Here is a 21,310-nt window from a genome sequence, read left to right as displayed (position 1 = left end):
AATAACAGCGCTCACGATGAAGTGGAACGAAACCCGTTGTGCACAACCTATGAATGGTTCTAGGTCGAAACAAAATTTTGGTGCATATATATACATCTGTAAATCTATCTATTTAGATTAATAAAAATGGAACGGTGTTTGTATGTCACGAAATGTCTTAAGAACGTACTCTCGGATTTTCTTCCATGGTTATGTTCCTAAATGTTATAACGAGTTTGTGTTCATAAAAAGCAGGATATAGGGTGTAGAACCACTTGGGCACTTCCATGATTTACTTTTTGGCATGGCGGTTTTTTCTCGGTTGTATTTCCGAAACTTTGCAATAAGAAGCACAATAGTACGGTGCACATTGTGGCCAAATATAAGCTCTGTAACTTTTAAAATCCCCACTGCCGAAGTGGAACAAAAGTGCCAAGAATAGGATCCGGCTCCCTAATGAACGGGAAAGTTGGAAAAACCGGGAATGAACGGAGCTGTCATCAGTGTAATAACACAGATTTTTTCTTGTTCTTGCCTACAGATATCTGTGATCACAGATCACAGATTTTTAAGATAAATAAAGATTTTTAAGATTTCATGATATTTCACTAGTTTAGGACATGGTTTTGGAAGATACACATCAGAAATGCCATTTATCTGTTTATTTTTTTGACATGCCAAGAACAGCCATAATACGTTTGCAAAGGTTCTTTTTGATCTAAATAATTTAAATTTTGGAGTTTTTGCTACACAGAATTTTAGAGGTTGACTTAAGATAAAAAAGATTTTTTTCAGCCGAAAACACAGATGAGTTTCTTAAAAAATGTGGCAAGCCAGTGTTGTCATTTTGTACTGGACGTTTCATGGCGTTTTCCATCATTCTATTTGATGGCAAGACAAAGTTTGCCGGGACCACGAGTATTTAATAAAAAAAAGAAGTAGAAGGTGATCAATTATTATTTTTATTGACACACTCAATGGTTTACATTTAAATTTTGTATTTTTGTATGTGAGTTGAAATGGTACGACATTGAGTGCTTTATTGGAAAATATTACTATACCTCGTCCAATTTTATATGCCTTCTATCGTAGTTTAGAGATCAATGTCTATAAAAGACCTTACGATAAATTGCTTCCGGTGTTTTTTTTTTTAATTCGATATGTGTAAATTTCCTGGTAAATAAAAAAATACTTTAGCCCAGCTTTCCAGCAAAACTAATGGTATAAGCCTGATTTGTTGCTGAAAAGGAATCGTTTAAGAAATTTCTCGCCGATTCCCTGCAGTAATTTTCTACACTGACATTTTGACAATTTTTCTTGAACTGACATTTCTTTTCAACAGCTTGCTGCGATGGTAAAAAAGCGCTTTCTTGATCGATTCCTTGCAGGAAATTCACATGCATCGCAATAGGCCAATAAATAACGTTTCAGCAGCAAATCAGGCTATAACTGGAAAATTGTGGAAGAAATCGCTGGAAAAATATTTAAAAAATGTCATGGCGAAAACACTCGAAAAATAACTTTATAACTTCGTGCAAGAACTTCAAACGAAACTGCAAAGAGAAAGGTGACATTTTGGAGTAACTTTCAGAGAACTTCCAGATTAAAATTGATGAAAAAATCCTGGGAAGACAATTATTGGAGAGTAACATGATTTAGTCAAAAAAGCTTTCAGGTTATTATGAAAAAAAAATCAGAAAAAATATTTGCTTACGAAAAAGTTACGGAAAATCCCAAAAGAATATTGTGACAACATTTTGTAGATATTTGAGAACCGAAACCTTTACAGTTACAGTATCTTGGCCCTTTTCTCCTAAAAACGTGACGTACTTTTTGGAGATTTGAATGTTTTGCAACAGCAATCATATTTTTTTTCGTAATGACTTCCCTGGACAAATGTTGCTGACATGGATAAATCGTCAATTTTGCGAAGTTTTATTCCGAGAAAAAAAAATCTCGTGATATTCCGAGAAAAAAAAATCGATGGAGGGAAATTCATAAATTTAACAACTGAATAATATAAAAATTCCAAAAATATTTTAAAATCTTTTATCTTGAAGTCAGCTTTCGTTGTCAACAGTCGTTTGAGCAAAAAGGTGCTGCGTTAGTAGTTTACGCAACAAGTTGCTGAATGATGAATTTTAAAGGACAGGTCGTGCATTTATCGTAAAAAAACTACTTGAGGGTAGCAGAGATCATATCGAAATGCATTCATCGTTATTTTGATTTTTTTTAAATGTTGTGTAATTTTTCATTACACAACTCAAGCTGTTTGGATTAAAAATCTTTCTGTAATGATCATTACGTAATAGATTGCAGTTCCGTAATGACTATTACAGCACTGCATAATGCAGTGCAGAAAAGTGCGCCATTTCGTGACAGATGAGCGGGATTAAAAACAGCCTAATACGATGAGAAATTGCTCAAAAGATTTTTCTTGATTCTCTATCCAAATAGGCTGTTTTTATCACGCCAATCTATCATAAAATGGCCTTATTTCCTGCACTGAATCTGGAAGTGTCGTTGTAGTCTTAATGCAAACGTCTTTCATTGCGCAACTGTTTTGAGAGGTGCTGGGTCATTACACCAAAGTATGTTAGCCCGCAGTGCGTTAGTTTGAAAAACGTCAGATCAAACGTGCTATTAGGCCGAATGAATTAAAAGAATTCAGAAGAAAGAATAGCCGATAGTAAAGGAAGGAGAAATATCTGGTTATTATTAAGTTTTCATAGTTTGGGCCTAACAACTTTTGGCCTAACATACTTCGGTCCAACGTACTTAGGCCTCATGACCTGACACCGTTCTGAGTTGCGGCATGAAACATTACGCAACAATTATCATTAATAGAAAACATATTGCGATCTATATGATTTTTGGTACCCTCAAGGATTGTACGCAACTTATGGTTGAACTCGATTTTCACAGCCCTCTTTGCCGTACAAAACTCAAAATCACTTGGTAACAAGTTTTTTTTTGTAGACTTCTTTCTTTCAAATTGTAATTTTCAATGCATTTGGAGTTCTATCCGACTTTTGTTTGAAGGCGCACCACTGTGCTATAAGAATCATCATATTGCACCTTGTTGTGTAAACTACTATACCATATGCAAAGCAGTCCACCATTTTTGCTACATGTTCATGCATTTTTTCATATCTCTAGATTAATTTATTGGGGCCCAGATAGCCGTAGCGGTAAACGCGCAGCTATTCAGCAAGACCAAGCTGAGGGTCGTGGGTTCGAATCCCTCCGTTCGAGGATTTTTTCGGGTTGGAAATTAGAGGGCATAGAGTATCTTCGTACCAGCCACACGATATACACATGCAAAAATGGTCATTGGCATAGTAAGCTCTCAGTTAATAACTGTGGAAGTGCTCATAAGAACACTAAGCTGAGAAGCAGGCTCTGTCCCAGTGGGGACGTAACGCCAGAAAGAAGAAGAAGAAGATTAATTAATTGCTTAATATTATACTCATTCAAGTGTCCTATCTAGATTGAAAGTTTTTGTATCTTTTATAACTGTTTTACGTGTACCACAAATAATCATTGAACATTAATTCTTTCGATTATCATACCACAATTACGCATGAGTCACATTGTTATAGGTGTAAACATTAAAACCTACTTACTACTTGCATTTTGAATATCAATAGCATAGATTTAATTTTTTTTTTCTGTCATATTTTTGTATTTTGAATACTCGCATCAGCAGCATCATTTGTTATCACAAAAAAAACTTCATAAATTGCAATAACTTTTGTGTTTTTCGATATTTTTGCACAATTTCTTCATAAGTTCTCAAAAAACTTGACTACTTTTAGAATTCGTGTAGGTTCTGATCATTGGTTCTTTGGATCCGAAGATATTCAGAAATTCTTAGAGTGACCGACGCGAAATCAAAATCCACGTAAATTTCTCAGGCTACAGATGTTTCTCACGTTCGGTTACTTGCTTTCTGAAACTGTATTTTGATGGGAGCCTATTGTGAAAAATATGAAGCAACTTGGTGCAACCGTTTCGGTGTTATGAACATTTATGTTTCTGTTACCATGCCAGCCTATGAAGATCTTGAAATTTTTAAAAATCATTACATTGTATTTTAAAGGTTCCCCGGAGAAAATTCATCCTATTTGTATGATTTTGTTGAGGAAATCTTCATAGAGCATGACACTGTGAAGAACTTATTATTTTTTTTTTTGCATAAATTGACTTAGAACAAAATGACGTCCCAAAGTAATTTTTAATGGAAATACTCGGTTCCAAAGGAAAATTGGAATATCACAGACAAACATTCGGAATATTTTCATCGTACATCCAAATAATGCTCAATTCTAATATTTAGTAGTTGGCTAACGGCTCATTCATGATATTCGTATAGTTTTTGTTCGAGTTGGACGTTGACGCACTACCGTCACCTAGTCGCTGGTTTGCCAAGCACAGTATTCGAGTTGTTACGTCTGTTTGGCTGTGAAAACATCTCCAAAGTGAGTTTTTTTTGCGAACTTGTGAAAGAGTAGCGCAAAAATATCTAATTATAACAAAGCTGCTAGAAGAGGGGTTAAACAATTTAAAGTTTTACAAATACAGCTATTTATTCTTGTGATTTTAGTTCTAAAATTCCGGAAACGGTGCTTTGCTTCATTTCGATTGATAATATCAATCAGCTTTAACTAGGAATTGTTTGATTTTGCTTTCAATTTTTAGTAAGTGTTTATATTTAAAAATAATGAAGCAAATTACGTAGTATGAACCGTTCTGTGTGTTGTAAATTGTATTGCTTGTCGACAATATTCATCGGATGCTCAAAATTAACCAATAAAATGTTTGAAACGACTTATTTTTTTTTTTTGGAATTTTGGCTCCTTTGAGTGCAGAGCTACTTGGGCACTTCCATGATTCACTTTGGCATGGGATGTTTTTCTCGGTCGGATTGTCTGAAACTTTGCAATAAGGAGCACTTCAATACACCGCATATTATCACCAAAATTCAGAGCTGTAGATTTCAAAAAAACCCTACTGCTGAAGTGAATCAAGAGTGTCAAGAATAGGATCTGGCTCCCTATACGTCTGAATTTGGATTTCTGATAAGAACAATTATGAATTATTATAATGTTTTTTTTGGTGAAAAATATGCATTAAAATACATTTGTTATTATTTGAGAGAATTAAAAGTTCCACATATTCAGCTAACTTTTTTACCCAACAAGGTTGTATCGATTGCTTTGGTCAGTTTTCTCAATCGGCTCCCAACTCTAACCTACTCTGAACCGTACATGTCCTGGAATGCACCTTGGCCCCAACAAGATAATACTAATAACACACTAATAATGAAAGGCACACTCCGTACAAACACCATATTTACCGCCTTTCATGTGGTGGCTGCCTGGTTATTGTACACTCTGCCCTCCCACCGTCCCCTATCGAAGTACCCGACTCATAGCATAGGATCCTTCCTTACCTAGGGGCATATTGCCACTGGAAGCTGAGCGTCTCCACAGGACGTCCGGTACTGGATCGCCACCGACGCGACACTGGAACACAACCGAGCTGCCGACGACTGCCGTCTGGTTCTGTGGGCCACGCATCAGGAACGGTTTCACTGTGGATTAGCCATTGGATGGAACGAGAGGAAAACAAAACAATTTATTATGACATGTTGAAAGCCATCCGAACGAGCGGTGTTGGGGAAGCAATAAAGCTATCCGTCCAGTCGGTGGATAAGTGCAGCAGTAGGGTGTACCAGAAAAAATCGAAAGCTACTTATTGTGCAATTGTTCATTTTATGTAGAACAGATAAAATTTCTAAAAACTTGTTTAGAATACATATAAGTTTAGATTAGCACAATTTTCATCCTAGGGTTTAACACCTTGACTTTTCGGCCATTGATTTTTTTCTGGGACACTCTACTGCAGCAGTAGACACTAGCGTTGGGCGATTTTGAATCGATGTTCCGAAAATCGATGTTTTCATGCCAATTAATCGATTTTTTGAATCGATGTTTGGAGCACCTAAAGTCAGGTGAATCGATTCTCTCCATTCGATTTTTTGATTCGATTCATTTTGTTGAAATCGATAAATATTTTTTAATGAGTTGGTAGAAATGAAAACACAGTTTGAACTTACCTGGAAGCAGTAAATCTGTTCGATTGTTTTTCAAAACTAATTCGATTAAAACAAGTGGAAATCGAATGCAAATGTATTTGGTCTAATTTCAAGCTTATAAATTTCAATTTGCATCCGATTCGAATCGATTCAAAAACATCGATGTAAAAGATTCGATTAAATCGGTGAATCGATTCGGCAGTTCAAATGTGAATCGATTCAGTAACATCGATGTTCTGGACAAATTTGCCCAACGCTAGTAGACACTACTGAATGCACCGCACTGGACCAGGGGAGGGTGGTTTCGGAATTTAGCTACAAACATACCGTGAACACGCAGGAATGCAACTGTGGACTCTCGGACGCCGACAACATTTTTCGCCACACATTGGTACCGGCCGTCGTCCGATTGGCGCGCGTCCTGAATGGCCAGGTTGCCCCCGTCTACGATTCGTATCCTGTGGAGATAAATTCAAGTGGGATTTGTTAGGTGCGTGTTGACACATCAGATGGTTATTTTATTCGAGTTTTAACTCTGTCTGCGCGCTGGGGTCAATCTGATTACGGGTTAAGGTAAAGGCCTGAGTGAAAGAAAAAAATACTAAAACACTTACTGCACAAAAGTAAAAATTAATACAAAAACAATCCCTGAATATCTAATTCCCCGGAAAATTCTTCCCGGGATTGAGATAGCTACTTTCAAACTTAAACTTAAAGAAAATGAAAAATGTCTCGAAAAACTTTTGACCAGGTCGATTGTCCTATTACCTCTCAATGCAACGTTACTTTACTTACATATAGAAACAACCACTCAATTGTGGTGCATTTTTGTTCACTAAATGATAGACTCACCGTTTCGAATTGTTCAAATCCAGCGTCTGTCCGTTCTTCCTCCAGAACACAACCGGCTCCGGATATCCTCGGGGTGGTCCACATTCCAGCAGGGCCGTTTCTCCTTGCGCCACCCGGGTGTTCTGCGGCTCCAGTCGAAAGTCTTCACGCAATACTGAAACAAAGAATAGAGAGACAAAAACACCGAAAATGAACAACGTTGATCATGTCAAATAGAATCCCTCCAAATTTCCCAAACTGTAACACAGCTGCCCGGCTTTCAAATCCCCTCGCCGTAAATTTCCAATCCAATCGGCTACAATGCGGTAGATAAATGGCGCTTCCGATGTCGGACTATCTCCAATTTCCCGTGACCGGAAAAGCGCGCTTTCGAATGTGCATCGCGTGATATTGGATTTAGATAAATTGTTCCTGGCACAATAATTCAATCGATTTCTTTGCCCTACTGTCGGAAAACCCGCAGCGGGGACACGCACGTCTACCTCTCCGCCCCCACCCCAGCATGGAGGATTACGTGGGTGCCAAATTCGACTCCAAAACATCCAGCTCAGCTGCTGCTCCATATCACGAGCAAACAACACAAATTTCCGGTTGTATCACTCGGCTGAATAAAAAAATGCCCATGCAAACAACAAAGAACGGAAAACTCGACCGCCTAACCTTGTGAGCAATTTGAGCAATTTTCGGGAATATGGCAGCTCGTGTGTCCCCCCGTAGCGTGGCGTGTCATCCATGTTGACCCGGAAACTTCGGTTTCGCTTTCAATCAAAGAAAATTCTACCCAACAACACACGTGTGGTTGCCCGGGTGGTTATGGCGACGACTACCCGGAGGCAGTTGGGTGCCCCCAAGTGAATTGATGGCTTTTTGTTTGCACGGTGGGTGAATTTAGCAATTGAAGAGTTGCAGAGGTGTTCTGGTTAGCTAGACGCTTTTTCCAGTGCGCAACGTACCTTCGTGATATGCGTATACAAATTCTTTCTGATCTCGGAAGTTTTTAAAACTACCTAAAGCTTAAAAAAAACTTCTCAATGCTTCAAAATAGTACTTTTCAGAACTATTTATTCTACTGTTATTGCCTTTTCGACCCTTGTTTGGACCCGTGCGTGTGGACGTCGCGTTTTGCCGGAAACTCTTAAAGATCCTGAACTTCTTGTCAAGCATCTTGAAGAGAAGTAGCACATTTCTTTTTACTTATGACGCCAAAACTGAACGTTTGTTTAAAGTCATCTTGAAAGGTCTCTCAAGTGACTATAAGTCACCTGAAGAGATCAAAAATGGAATAAATGATTTACTTGGGTTTCCCCAGTCCAAGTAATCATTATGAAAAGAGAACCCAATTTGGCATTCTTCGGCAGGGGCTTTCTCAAAAATATTATTTAGTTCACTTGAACAAAAAAAAAAAAAATATTGAAGCTTTAGAAAAAAAAAAACAAAACCCATGTTCGATGTCCGTGTGGCATGGGAATATATCCAGAAATCTGGAGGAAATTACCAGAACCCCACTCAGTGCCGTCGGTGCCAAAAGTGGGGTTATGGTACAAAACATTGCCGCATGGATGCTAAATGCATGATTTGCGGCGGATCTTCTCACGCTAAGGACGTCTGTCCAGTGAAGGATGATACCACAAAATTCGTATGCTCGATTTGCGGCGGCCCTCATCAATCTAACTTTTGGGCTTGCCCTTCGCGTGGGCGAGTCGTTGAGGCTCTTGCCAGGCAGATGAACGGAAATGTCCGTTACGATAACGGTCGTTTCCAGAATTCCTCTTGGCAGAGTATCGAACAATGCTCATTTTTCAGTTAACGATCGCTTGATTATGACTCAGGAAGATTATAATCATGCCGTTCAAATCTTTCAATTTTGAATGGATCAACACAAGAAAATCCTATGCCGATATCGTAGCAGGAAATTTAAACTTCTCTCCTTTTCATACTACGAGTAACTTTTCCAATTGTTTCAAATCAAATGGAAAAAACCCCGCCGCCAAAAGAAACTTCAATTTCGCCTCTTCGTCAACCAAAAATTCTAACGGAAAATCATCAGATAATGTACCCACTTCAAGTGATATGTCTCCCTCTGATTTTATTTTTCTCACTGAACAATTGAATCAAATGATTGATACAATGTTCAAAACCACTACTATGACTGAAGAAGTTCAAGTTGGTGTAATATTTACTAATCAAATTGTTATTGGATTACGTTTTTCTAATGGATCCAAATAATTATTTAAATATTTTGAATTGAAATGCACGTTCTTTGAATGGTGAAGAGCTGTTTAATATTATAACAGTTAATAACATACATTTAGCACCCAAGCAACAATTTCACAGCAATTTGGCATTCGTATGGATTTATTAATATTTTATGACAGTTACGTGAATGCTATGATAGCTAGAGGCGACACTTAACGTTGCTAGAAGATGATATTTTGTAAGTCAGCTCTAAGTTGTTTTCAAAACCTTTTAGAAACAAACTATTAAGGTCAAATTGTGTGGCTGCAAAACCAGCTTTATTGCAGCATATAATACCTTATTTAAACTGCTGGTAGTGGCTGAATGACACTTTTTTGTGACGGCTATGATAAAAGATTGATATAATACACCTTGTATTCATAAACGCTGCTTTTAAACTGATTGACTTGCACTTGAATCTTGATAACTAACCTTATTTATACCTCCCAAATTAGTGTTTGGGCTCTGCAGATGCATTGCGAATGCATTGAAAATACTTATTCCTGACGGAAAAACGATAAACTTCTGCCAGTTTTCACTGTTTTTGCGTATATTCCTCATAATAGCACACCCAAACTGCAAACTTTGTTGAATGCTGCTTAGTTACCATAAATAGCGGAAAAAAACTGAATTATCTTCAATCAGTATTTTTAAGGGCAATTTTACATCTACAAATATCGAAGCATAACAGTAAACCTTTATTTGTGTAATTAATATGACAAAACAGCATTTGTCGATGGAAATCTATCATTTATGGTTTCGCCATATTAATTTAACTCCGGTTGTCACAATTTCATTTTTTTTTTTCAAATCATATTATCTCCATGAATTTACCCATAAGTTGCTATTGTGTGATGATTAAACTGACGGAATATAATTTAAAGCCCAATTACTGCCCAATCCACCAAGAAACGTTGAATTCTTCACCTGGTGATTTATTTTAGCTATTGCTAAATAACTAGAAATATGCCACAGGCACAGGCAAATTCACTTTTTTTCTCATCACATTTCACAGTAAATCTCACTCGGCACTTAAGATTTGAGCACTATATCCAAATAAATCACTTCAAATAAAAAGCACTACGAAATGAATTATCACAGACGTGTTTTCAATCTTATTTTGTTTTGTTTACGTTGGAATAAATCCGGCAAGATTGAAGTTATGATAAAATCTTTATTATATTTAAATGCTTTATTTGTGTGACATAAATATACAATTCATAGCCTCTTTTAGAGTGGGCCAACTAGTCACATTCTAGTCTACAAGAGGTTTTGGGGGATGCGATGAAGGCAAAAGTGCCTTGACCGTGGTTTTATGTGCGTTTATTCTTAGCACCCTGGAAGTAATTCGTAAAATTACTTGGGGCAGTTATTACTGAAACCTTTTTGAAACCTGGATCCAAACCCAAAAGAGATTCTAACTTTTTATTTATCGTAATGAATGACTTGATGGGGCATGTGGGGGAGTTGCAATCATCATTCAGTTTTTGAAACTTTAGGTCTTTCTGCTGAAACACAGCTTGGAAAATTTAAGGACTGTTCATTTTATAAAGTGGACACTTTGTTTATGCTATATTTTTTTTATTTATTGATAAAATCGTAATCGGTTTTCTGTGTATCGTTGACCTATTATTCTAAAATGCTATGAAAATATAAAATCTTTGAAAATGTTTTTGGTTGAAGAGCTAAATAGTTTTTCCAAAAACTCTTTAAAAAAGCTGTCCGTCAAAGTTTAACATTATTTTTCGCAAAACAAAAATCCTTATTTTTATGAACAAATTGTATGTTTGTATCCTTTACTATTCAACTGAAGGTAAAGCTTTAAAAATATCAATTATATTCCACCATTCTATGACATTAGGTAACTTTAGTGATTTACCCATTTATGGCCAAATTTGCTGATACACCATCCTTTCACTCCCAGCAAAAGAGAAAAGTAAAAAGCGTGTTCAAAACTAGTTTGGATTACTAAAGAAACTATATTAGTATAAACGAAAGCTAAATCGTGAGATTAAACTACAGTCTTAAGTATAAATTTTACTGTTTATGGTAGTTTTACTAAAAAGTCTCATACTTTTAAAATCATGTACGCATATTTATCGATCTACAGCAAATTGTAAACAGTTTTCTCCGAATTTTTCAATTGGTAATCTCAGAATAACATATTATGAAAATAATATGTGGAAAATAAAATCGATTTTATTACAGCAGTGTTGCCAATTTTGATGATTGTCAATGTACTTTGATAGGTCTTCTAAGAATAAAACATTTGTGTTTCTGTTGTGCTTTGAATGTGACGTGGGGACTTACTAAGTAACTCTATGAAGGCGTAAGTTATTTTTAATATTAAAACTATATTAGGACTTCCGTCAGGACGTACTTTTACACAAAAAATTTCACTCATATCAATTCCCATCAAATTAAAAAAAAATTTCTTTAAAAATATACGGTAAAATTGATTTTATTATATCTGTAAAATTGTTGCTCCAAAAATAACTTGATTTTTTCCATCAGGCTTCTGATTGATGATGCTTTCGAAGAACAAGCCTTTTTTGAAAATAGAAAATATAAATTATCGAATTTTCCAGCCAATTTCTTACAATCATTGATTTTGATAACCTCAAAAATCGACCGATCTAATCGTTGTTCCATATTCGCGTGAAATTTAATTATTTTGGAGAATTTTTATTATCACAACATTGTACAATACTAGTCGAACGATGTGCAAAAAACCGATTGAAATTTCATTGATTAATAAGAAAGATACTGTGCATGCTCAGGGTGTCCACTTTATAAAATGAACAGTCCTCACTTACATAGTTGCCTATTTACCTGTTCAATGCACTGGGCAGCAAGTTAATTTGCTCCAAACTGATTTGCGAAAATTGACTCGTAATAAGTTCAATTTGTTGCCATTGGTGACTTTAATGCCAAACATCGGTCATGGAATTGCTATCAAAAGTAATTCCAACGGCAGAATTGTACTTGACAGGTGCTCTTCAGGATAGTTCTCGATTCAATACCCTAATAGCCCTACCTTCATTCCTCTTCTAGAAACCCTTCTACGATTGATTTGGTCTTAACCCGTATAGGACTGAATGATAGCAACAATACTAAAACCCTCACCGCTCAGCGAATTCTCAATGGATTCAAATGATTTTTTGTCAGTATACTGGCACACATCCCAGTGAACCACGTATCGTATAAGAATGTGCATCCAAAATCACATATTCGTGCGTTCATAAAGTAGAAGCATTAACCTAAGAATGCTAATGTCGCTACTGTTCGTGTTACCAACATCTAGTTTGCCACGCGCTGACAGCCTGAGTACCGGGCCTCAAAGTGTCAAATCAATTTTAAAGACCAAAACACATCATTGGCATTTAAAAAACAGCGAAAACTCATAACTGAAGGTAAAAATAATTGAAATCAGTTTGCGGTAACAGCGCCACTAGCGTTCTACTACTAATATTTCTATTGTTCATAATCAGAATCGCACAAGATGCCAAATAAGGCCTTATCAATGTCATCACAAGTTGTATATAAATCCTCAATACGTTAGCGTTAGCGTAGTTACGGTATACTTCGTAGATTGGATACTAGCAACATTCATGTTTCTTTTAAATAATCTCATCCTGACTACTTTCAAGAACAAGGCAGGGGAGTATACCTTGTTCAAATCATAAACAAGAATACTAAAAGCATGAATATCGCTATTCCCGGCCACGCCCATCTTTACCGTAACTTGGGATAGGGGAAGGAAATGTTGATGTAGCACTTACTTAATGAGAGGCCAACGACTCAGCGACACCCTCATAAGTGCTACGGAGTTGGAGGTTGGGGAAGGTATATTGTCAGGATTCGCCTAGAAAGCTGGCGATAGACCATAAATATTTGTTGTTTAAGCGTTTTCAAATTAATCTTTTGAATGCCGGCAATCAAAAGAGAAAACAATAGCTTATTTAGAGTATAAATAGTATTTCGCGAAATGCTTGTCGATTGTGCAGTAATATTTTTGCTCAATAACCAGTAAAAAGCAAAACCGATCCCTCCAGGGTCATCGGATTGTATAAAATAACGATACGCGTATAAAAAAAATCACGCCTATTGAAAAACTGTACTGTGCCCATTGAAAAACTGTACTGGGTGGTACTGTATTTTTAGATAATCGAAAAAGGAAAGGAAGCGCGTTCGAACTAAACACCTTAGGATAACACAGTCGGTTTTTCTGCTCAAAATTATACGAAAAGCAGAATCGATCCCTCCAGGGTCATCGAACGGTTAAAAAGCATCCACAACCGATTGTTAGTTGCGTAACACCCGCCCGGACAGAATGCGCAATCTGAACATAATTATCAAACTCCAAAAATAACATTTTCCGTTCAAGAAACGATCAGAAGTTCCACGACGCGGACAAAAACGATCCGGAAGGCTCACAAACGAAAAAGTATCATACTGGAACAAACTCACCGGATTGATTCTCTAAATTTATGTGCTGCCTGTCACTTCCGGATGGTTCGGTGAACTGAGGGCAGCCAAAAACCAACAGTACTGAGGACACAAATCAAACAAATCACTTTTTCATTTTTCACTTTTCACTATTCCATTTCTGAATGTAAAAATTGTCCTGCGTGGGCTTCACGAAGCACTACCCAGCAAGACGCTCCAAAACAGGAAAAAAAAAATCTCCTGCGACGAAAACATGCGCGAAACCGTGAGCCAAATCTATCGGACGACGAAAAACCGAACTGTCCTGCTTGGGCTTCATGAAGCACTCGTTGTATATAAATCCTCAATACGATTCATAAACGACAATCTGTGTTGACAGCAAAACATGCCGTAAATAGTGCAACATAGAATCGCGTTAAGTTGTATAATCTGACAGATCGTATATCAATCCAGAAAGCTCCATATGAAATCGCAATAACTTAGAAAATATTGCCACCCAAACTTGGTATCAGCTGATGATCGGCCTCATAGAACAACATCGCAGGTGTCGCTGATCATGAAACATGCATTGATATGAGCAAATAATCGCATTGCTGATAATTAGCCCTTTGTGGTACAGTGGTAAGAAGTCCGGTTCGTAAGCCAGGGGTCCCGTATTCGGGGCTTGCTGGAAACTTTTTTTTAAATTTTATCCAAGTTTGTTGGCATCGCAGGAAGTCTGAAAAAGTCGTGCCAAGTGCGCATATAGCCTCCACTTTGGTAGGTATATAGCCTTTTCGTGCATTCTATACGATTGAATTGATTCATATAGGATTATGTATAACAAAAATTATACCAACCAAAATGTTGACTGGGATATCTAGTCTCTAGAAGTGGCCAGAGGAACGCGGGAATATTCATGTGGCCGGAGTTATTCCGGTGGATCATTGGGTCAGGTCGGGTGAAAATGTACTGTTCGTTTGTGCCCCTGGAGGTAGGTTAATTTCAAGTCACAGATAATTTCGAAGCTCCCCCGGTGGATATTTATAGGAATAAGGTTGCTTTGAGTGTTAATTTTATGTTTTTCTGTAGGGGGTGCATAATACGCAAAGGGTCAATAACCGGCACCGACTCCCTACATCGATAGTCTGAGCAGAATCTCAATAGAGAAACTTAAAAGTAGATGGAGTAGATGGTCAGAAAAATTAGGGGCTGTTTGGGCACGTCAGGAGTTAATAATCAATGTTAACTTCCTTTTCTCGATCACCTAGAAAGACGACACTACACGTCTCGTAGCGGTTGTTTCAATTGGCTAAGAATTAACACTACGGACTGCCTGTTCCGGTGGTAAAAGTCTACCTAACAAGTGACCCCTAATTCATGCGGCTTTAAGCTTACCGTGCCTAAGAATGAATGGTTAGGGGGGTCTAAATAAAACCTAACCGCAAACGGAGCCTGTGGAGTACCAGGGCGCCCTCTACAGTATTATGCTTTTCCTGTGCTACCCGGAGCAATGGTGCAGGTGACCTTGTGTTTCTCCGAGATAATCGGCTGCCTTTCTTCAGTCTCAAGCCTGAGGCTAAATAAAGGTGGGATTATTAATACATTGCAATTTTGTTTAAATTTTCACCTCTATGGTTTCGCATTATGCGTATTACACAGTGTAAACTGAGCTTTTCGCCTTTGGCGACTTTTAAGAGATACCGATCTGTTTTTTTCGCTGCTGGTCTTTTTCGTTCTGAAATTGCGAAAAGCTTAATCCTGCCTAGTTTAGGTAGTGGCTATGGTTAGGCTAGCTTAGTTAGACCAATCTTCAGCATAAAATATCAGCAACAATCAATCTTTGTAGACTCATGTAAATGGTAGAGTTCAAATGGCGCAAAAACGTTACTTTTGTGAACTTTTATCTACGTAACCTTGTGGACCCAGTTTTTGTTATTTTCATAAACATGAAATGGCAAATTCGCGTGCTATACCTCGTGCATGCGTGCTCATAAATAGCGCTGACGTTACTACACTCATTTCAGAATTAACAACCAGAGATGTATGTGCTGTCACAATTGATGTTTCTGTTGGTGACCTCAATAGGAAATACGTCCTTCGTTTTGTGGTGTATTTACCACATGATGAACCATTCCCAATAGATGATTTCAAACGAGTTGTCGTTCACTGCCTATGAAAAGGGCTCAGATATCAATTTGAGAAGCTCCAGTCTGATGGAATGCTTAAGTAGTTCAAATCTGTCTGTCTGTAAAGGAATATGTCAGATAGTCAGGCTGCTTTTAAAGTTCTTGCTTAGGCCAACTCAAGGTCTAAGCTTGTTATCGCACGTCGAACTTAATTTGAGGAACTGAATTCAGTGAACTCTGTAAAACTTATATGGGTCCTTGCTATTCTTCCATTGCTGGGAATGAATTGGCTTATGAATTAGCTAGCAATGGAGCATTGCATGACTTCATTGGCTCTCAGGCAGCTATTCCTGAGTTCAGCTATTCAGAGTTCGCCGAAAAATGAACCACTCGATCTGGAAGACCGCTGCTAACTTGGATGTGTCGATCAGGACTGCTCACACCATCATGACGATGGACCTGGGATACAAGCCGTCAGTGATAGAAAGTGGTGAACATTTCTGCTAAACTGGAACAAAAACAAAATCAAATGCTCCCGAGCGTTGGAGCGTTGATTTACTCGCGTCTGTCGTGCTCCCAAGTAATCGAAGCTAAATGATTCGTGAAAGTGTTCAAAGCTGTCCAGAGTCAATTGTGCTTGTGGGAAAGAAAGCTGCTTCCCCTCAGATATTTTTAGATTTCAAGGGGTTTTGACTACAAACTGGTAGTTTACTGTCGATTCAATAGTTATACCGCAGAGTTATACAATTAATTTGTCTTGCAAAACCATAATAAATTAAAGCTTGATCGGTTACTTGCGAGTAAACGTTCCCGAGCTCGGGGATGGTACACAAATTATGTCACGCTAAATTTCAACTTTTTTGACCACCTACCCCCCCCCCCCCTTGTCACGTTTTTTGTATGAGTCCTCCGAAATTTTTGTAAGGCTTGTCACGCTTAGCTTGACCCCCTCCCCCCTCGGAGCGTGACGTAATTTGTGCATGACCCCTTGTTGCTACTTCTTTTGGCATGTACTCCCGAGCAGACGGGTGCGAACTTACTCACACCTAGCCTGTTCGCGAGTCTGTCATGTCTGTTATGTGTTGGAATACACCCGTGAGCTGCTTCGTGATGCGAACTTTTCCACCACTGCAAGCCGTACATAAAGCACTGCTAGCAACTAATATGCTCTAGTCTAAAGGTTCTCAATGAACATAGCTTCAATAGTAATTGCATTCGAATAGAATATCTTGTATTTTCATTTTTCACACATTTTTAAAGTGTATTCGAACTTATTGAGTCCCCTGTAGTATGAGTGATCTGTTCACTTTTGATGTTGTGTGTTTATTGTGTTTGAATATGCTGTGATTGTGTTGGTAGTATATTTTGCCTATTATATTTTGTATTTGCCAAAATATACGTTGAAACGTCAGAGAAGTAGAAGTGAAAATCGTTTTCGCTCGATAAAACTTCAAAACGAAATTAGTCATCACAGACGAACGCATTCACCAAATTTCGTTTGAAAGTGATTTTTTGTTAACGCTATAAGTTTTTTTGCCACTCTTCATAACTTAACACACTATCCGATCATCACAAGCCATTCTGTTATGACCCTCAAAAATCCAAGAATAAGTAACACGCTTCAACTGCCAATGATAGATTTCAAATCCAGGTTGTGACTGTCCCTCGGGGGAGAACGAGCTTTCTATCTGCTTCGAAGAAGAATTACTTGCACATGGGACCATCCCCCAAATCTTTTCCCCACCAACGTACACTCACCAATGGATAGACCTTCTTCTTCTTCTTGGTATTACGTCCTCAATAGGACAAAGCCTGCTTTTCAGCTTAGTGTTCGATCTGCACTTCCACAGTTATTTACTAAGAGCTTTCTTTGTCAAAATTCCAATTGTCGCTTTCGTATATTGTGTGGCAGGTACGATGATACTTTTTGCCCAGGGAAGTTAAAGAAATTTACATTACGAAAAGATCCCGGACTGACTGGTAATCGAACCCAGACACCTTCAGCATGGCTTTGCTTTGTAGCAGCGGACTCTAACCACTCGGCTAAGGAAGGCCCCCAATGGGTAGCCTGGATGGTTGTGAATGTCACAACAACGGCAAGGACTTCCTAGACGCCCGGTGTCAGTCGTCAAACCATATGCCAGGCTTGGACGACCCATTGCTGCACGAAAGCGAAACCAAACAGGGAAAAAAGTAGGACGACAGCAGAAGAAGACAGATTCACGTTGCGATGGAGGCAGTAGAATCAATCGACGTGTATCTGTCGATCATCATTACCGTTAAATATGGCACACCGGGCACACCAAGGAATCAAACGGTTCGAGTCAGAGATCATTTTGTTCGGTAGAAAAAACCGGAAGGATGCCAAAAAAGAACAACCAGCAGTAGCAAGGCGAGTGAATCGTGTGGAATATTCGATTGGATTTTACAACAGATCTGACAGCTGATGTTTCATTGCCATCAGGTATGTTAAAGTCAATTTGAAGAAGTTTTGGATGGAAACAGTTGGAAATTTCGAAATTTGAATGAAGCACGGATAAGGTTGTGTTAAGCTGCAGAAACAAATTTAACTTAAAAAACAACACAAATTTTCAGTAGTATCATTTCAATCGTTACACTCGTCCAAGTGTTCTGTTTCAGACAATACTATCACCCTATATTGGTAAAACTAAACTAAGCTTTCATTAACATTTTGTTAACAACATATTACATTTCATTTACCGTAGCAGTTCAGAACTTTTATGCATGAGTTGAACTCACCTACTCATAAGAAAAACAAAACGTTTTCAATTAAATTAACGTAGATACGTATCACATTTATCGTGGCAAAAGAAGATTGCAACGATTATCATCCAAAATTATGAATTATTTTATTCGACATTAAGTTCTAATGTTCCAATGTTCTTTGTAATTCATTAGAACTATACCGAGGAGGTATCTTCAGAATAATTTTCTAAATATTATTTTGAATCCTGGTATTACAACAACTGGTCCATATTGATACAGCATATAACATATAAATTTGTTTGACTTTATCAGAATTTCTTCAGTGACCAGTTCCGACGGAAACCAACAGAAATCCTGGCCTTTAATGGTCGTCAATTACTTTAACTGTTTCGCACCTAAAATGTCATGTTCCGGCAGCGAACCATCTCAAAGCCATCTGAGCCCCATCGATTCATGATTTATGTTTCTCCGAAAGTTCCACTCGGTGAGAACGTGTAACTGTTATAGCTTTGTTCTTCCCCAGCCACGTGCTCAGAAAGTAACCAAGCCTGAACCTTTCCCCCCTCTTTAAGAATCGTTAGTTCAAACGAAATTGATGAACGAATGGTCTCCCCTTTCGTCAAATCACAGTCCTGCTTGCATTCGAATGGACACATCGGGAAATCGGGTGCCCAAGGAAATCAGGGAATCACGTTTATCCAAACAAGATTAGAGCAAGGAATCCACCTCCTTCCCGCAGCATCGCCACATCGAATCCGTGACAACGACACAGGGGGTCAACTTCCCCAAGATTTAAGAAGGCAACGTCCTTTGCTGGAAGGACGATGCAGGAAAAAAACTCCAACTTTCCGCTGCTTGTGAGTGTGGATGTTCGCATTGGTCACATATGGTGCTCTGTCGTCGGAATCAATTTATGGGGGTAGATCGTGATTGCTTTTCGTTTTGTTGCTGCCCGAACTGAGACTGTGTGCTTGACTGCGTGGTAATAAAGTTCTTTCACCCACCATCGAAGATGCCATGGGCGTAGCCTAGATAGCCATTTGTAGCCACTGCAGTCTGTACCCTTTTTTTCTCAAACGTTGAACTATAAAAGGATATCTACCCTACCTTTTCCACAGTGAGCAAAGTTGGTTTCAATTAACGTTTAAAAATTTTCCAAGTAGTTTTTCATGGTGCAATTATTTTATAAATATGAGTTCTGCAAGCAATCTTTAAAAAATCAAACACAAAATCAATTCACATAGCCAAGTTGTTTCCCTCCCTTTTGTCCCACTCTGATTACGCCCATGGATGCTGCGATGCTGCAGGTCTGGTCGCCGGTTCGTCTGGCTGGGAAGTAGGACAAAAATCGTAAAGTTGGAGATTTTGTTCCGTGGATTCCTAAGTTTGCTGCACGAATCACCCTTCAGTGAGATATCGACTTCAGGTGGTGCCGATGGCATAAGTTGTTTTTCTCTCCTGGCCCCATATTGCTCTTGATGCAGGGTGGTTGAGGAAGCATAATTTAAGGATTAGATGAGTTAAGGGTTTGATCCTGTTGGGGACCTGTTTGGAATAAATATGGCTTGAAAAACCATAGGGGACCGATGAAATATTCATGGAACACATTGTGTCGCAAATGGGCGTTAAATTCAAATCTCGAGTCCTCACAGCTGCCAGGCTTTATCTACTCATATAATCATTTCCACCCCCTTGACGACGATGGGGCAAAAAGTGCAGTAATTGACGATCCAATTACCACCCTAGGCGTCGTCGAAATAGCTGTGCCACTGCCTTCTAATTTGAGTATCACTCCAGCAGTCATCCGAAGGGCAGCAAACACGTCATCAGCTAGAAATCCAATATCTATTAATTATCCTAATAGGAAATTGACCCATTAGGCATGTATGTTATATAAATTTTACAACTTGTGTCTGCAGTCGAAACCAAATCGATGGGAGCAATTTTGAAAAGCACTGTATCTACTCCGATCACATATATGCTGATATGAAAAAGGCAAAAATCGACCGCAAATTTCTCACCGTGTGCACACGAATTGAACTGCACGCGATTCGATGTGTGATCCTAAGCATACATATGTGGTGCACCTTTACGTGCTCATATACATCGATATTGGCAGATTTTGATGGTTGCAGAGAAGGAACTGTACCCTTTTCATTTCGGTTCCGTTCAGGATTGAATGATTTCTGCGGAAGTGTAATCACTTGTATGAGCTTTTCCGCCGTTTTCCAATCAGGCAAAATTGAGGCAACCAAACGGACGTTATGAAATGGAACGGAAAGCAAACCCCGTTCATTTCGAGAGTGAATAACACGTTAGTATGGTTCGATGATGGCTTCTCGACAAGGTATCAGTGCTTTAAAGACAAGTGTGAGAAGGTGTTACGCTTGGAGCAGTGGTCTTTTCAGGGTACGAAATTGAGTATAAATCATTATTATATATTACCCCCCCCCCCCAGAATTTTCGGTGATAATAACAAAAAGAAACAATTAAACATGAAACAAAATTTTCTGAATCATGTTATTGACAAAAATCTCTTCAGTTATTTTATGTTGTAAAAATATAGTGAGAAAACCTCGCTTGACTTACACAGCATCAACGTGGCCGTTCTGATTTCGGTGAATCGCGCGACAACCAAAACCTTAACCGTCCGCTGTCGATCGATTGATTGCTGTTAGAACTAGCTTCTTGTTGTATGCGATAAGCGCAATTTTCCGACATCTCCGTTGCAAAACATACCGTGGTACAAACAAGCGTCAAAATAAAGCAGCATTATGCAGCATATTCACTGCATTCAGATTTCTCATGTTTTGAAATAGTGATGATTTTTCTAATGAGAATTCAATTAAGAAATCCATAC

At 38.3% G+C, this 21,310-nt stretch overlaps 1 protein-coding gene across 1 annotated transcript in view; it reads right to left on the bottom strand.

Moving 5' to 3' along the window:
- Positions 1-21,310, bottom strand: part of LOC5574148 (roundabout homolog 1) — a 380,498-nt gene that overhangs the window by 35,716 nt on the left and 323,472 nt on the right. Inside the window, exons 5-7 of the mRNA XM_021846073.1 lie at positions 6,932-7,085; positions 6,407-6,537; positions 5,435-5,575 (exon numbers count right to left, since the gene is read on the bottom strand). Of these exons, the coding sequence (XP_021701765.1) occupies positions 5,435-5,575; positions 6,407-6,537; positions 6,932-7,085 (426 nt within the window). The remainder of the gene's footprint in view (positions 1-5,434; positions 5,576-6,406; positions 6,538-6,931; positions 7,086-21,310) is intronic.

The sequence above is a fragment of the Aedes aegypti genome, chromosome 2 (genome assembly GCF_002204515.2).
Source record: "Aedes aegypti strain LVP_AGWG chromosome 2, AaegL5.0 Primary Assembly, whole genome shotgun sequence".
Taxonomy (NCBI): domain Eukaryota; kingdom Metazoa; phylum Arthropoda; class Insecta; order Diptera; family Culicidae; genus Aedes; species Aedes aegypti.
The sequence above is the reverse complement of the archived record's forward strand: the minus strand, read 5'-3'. Positions and strand labels throughout refer to the sequence as shown.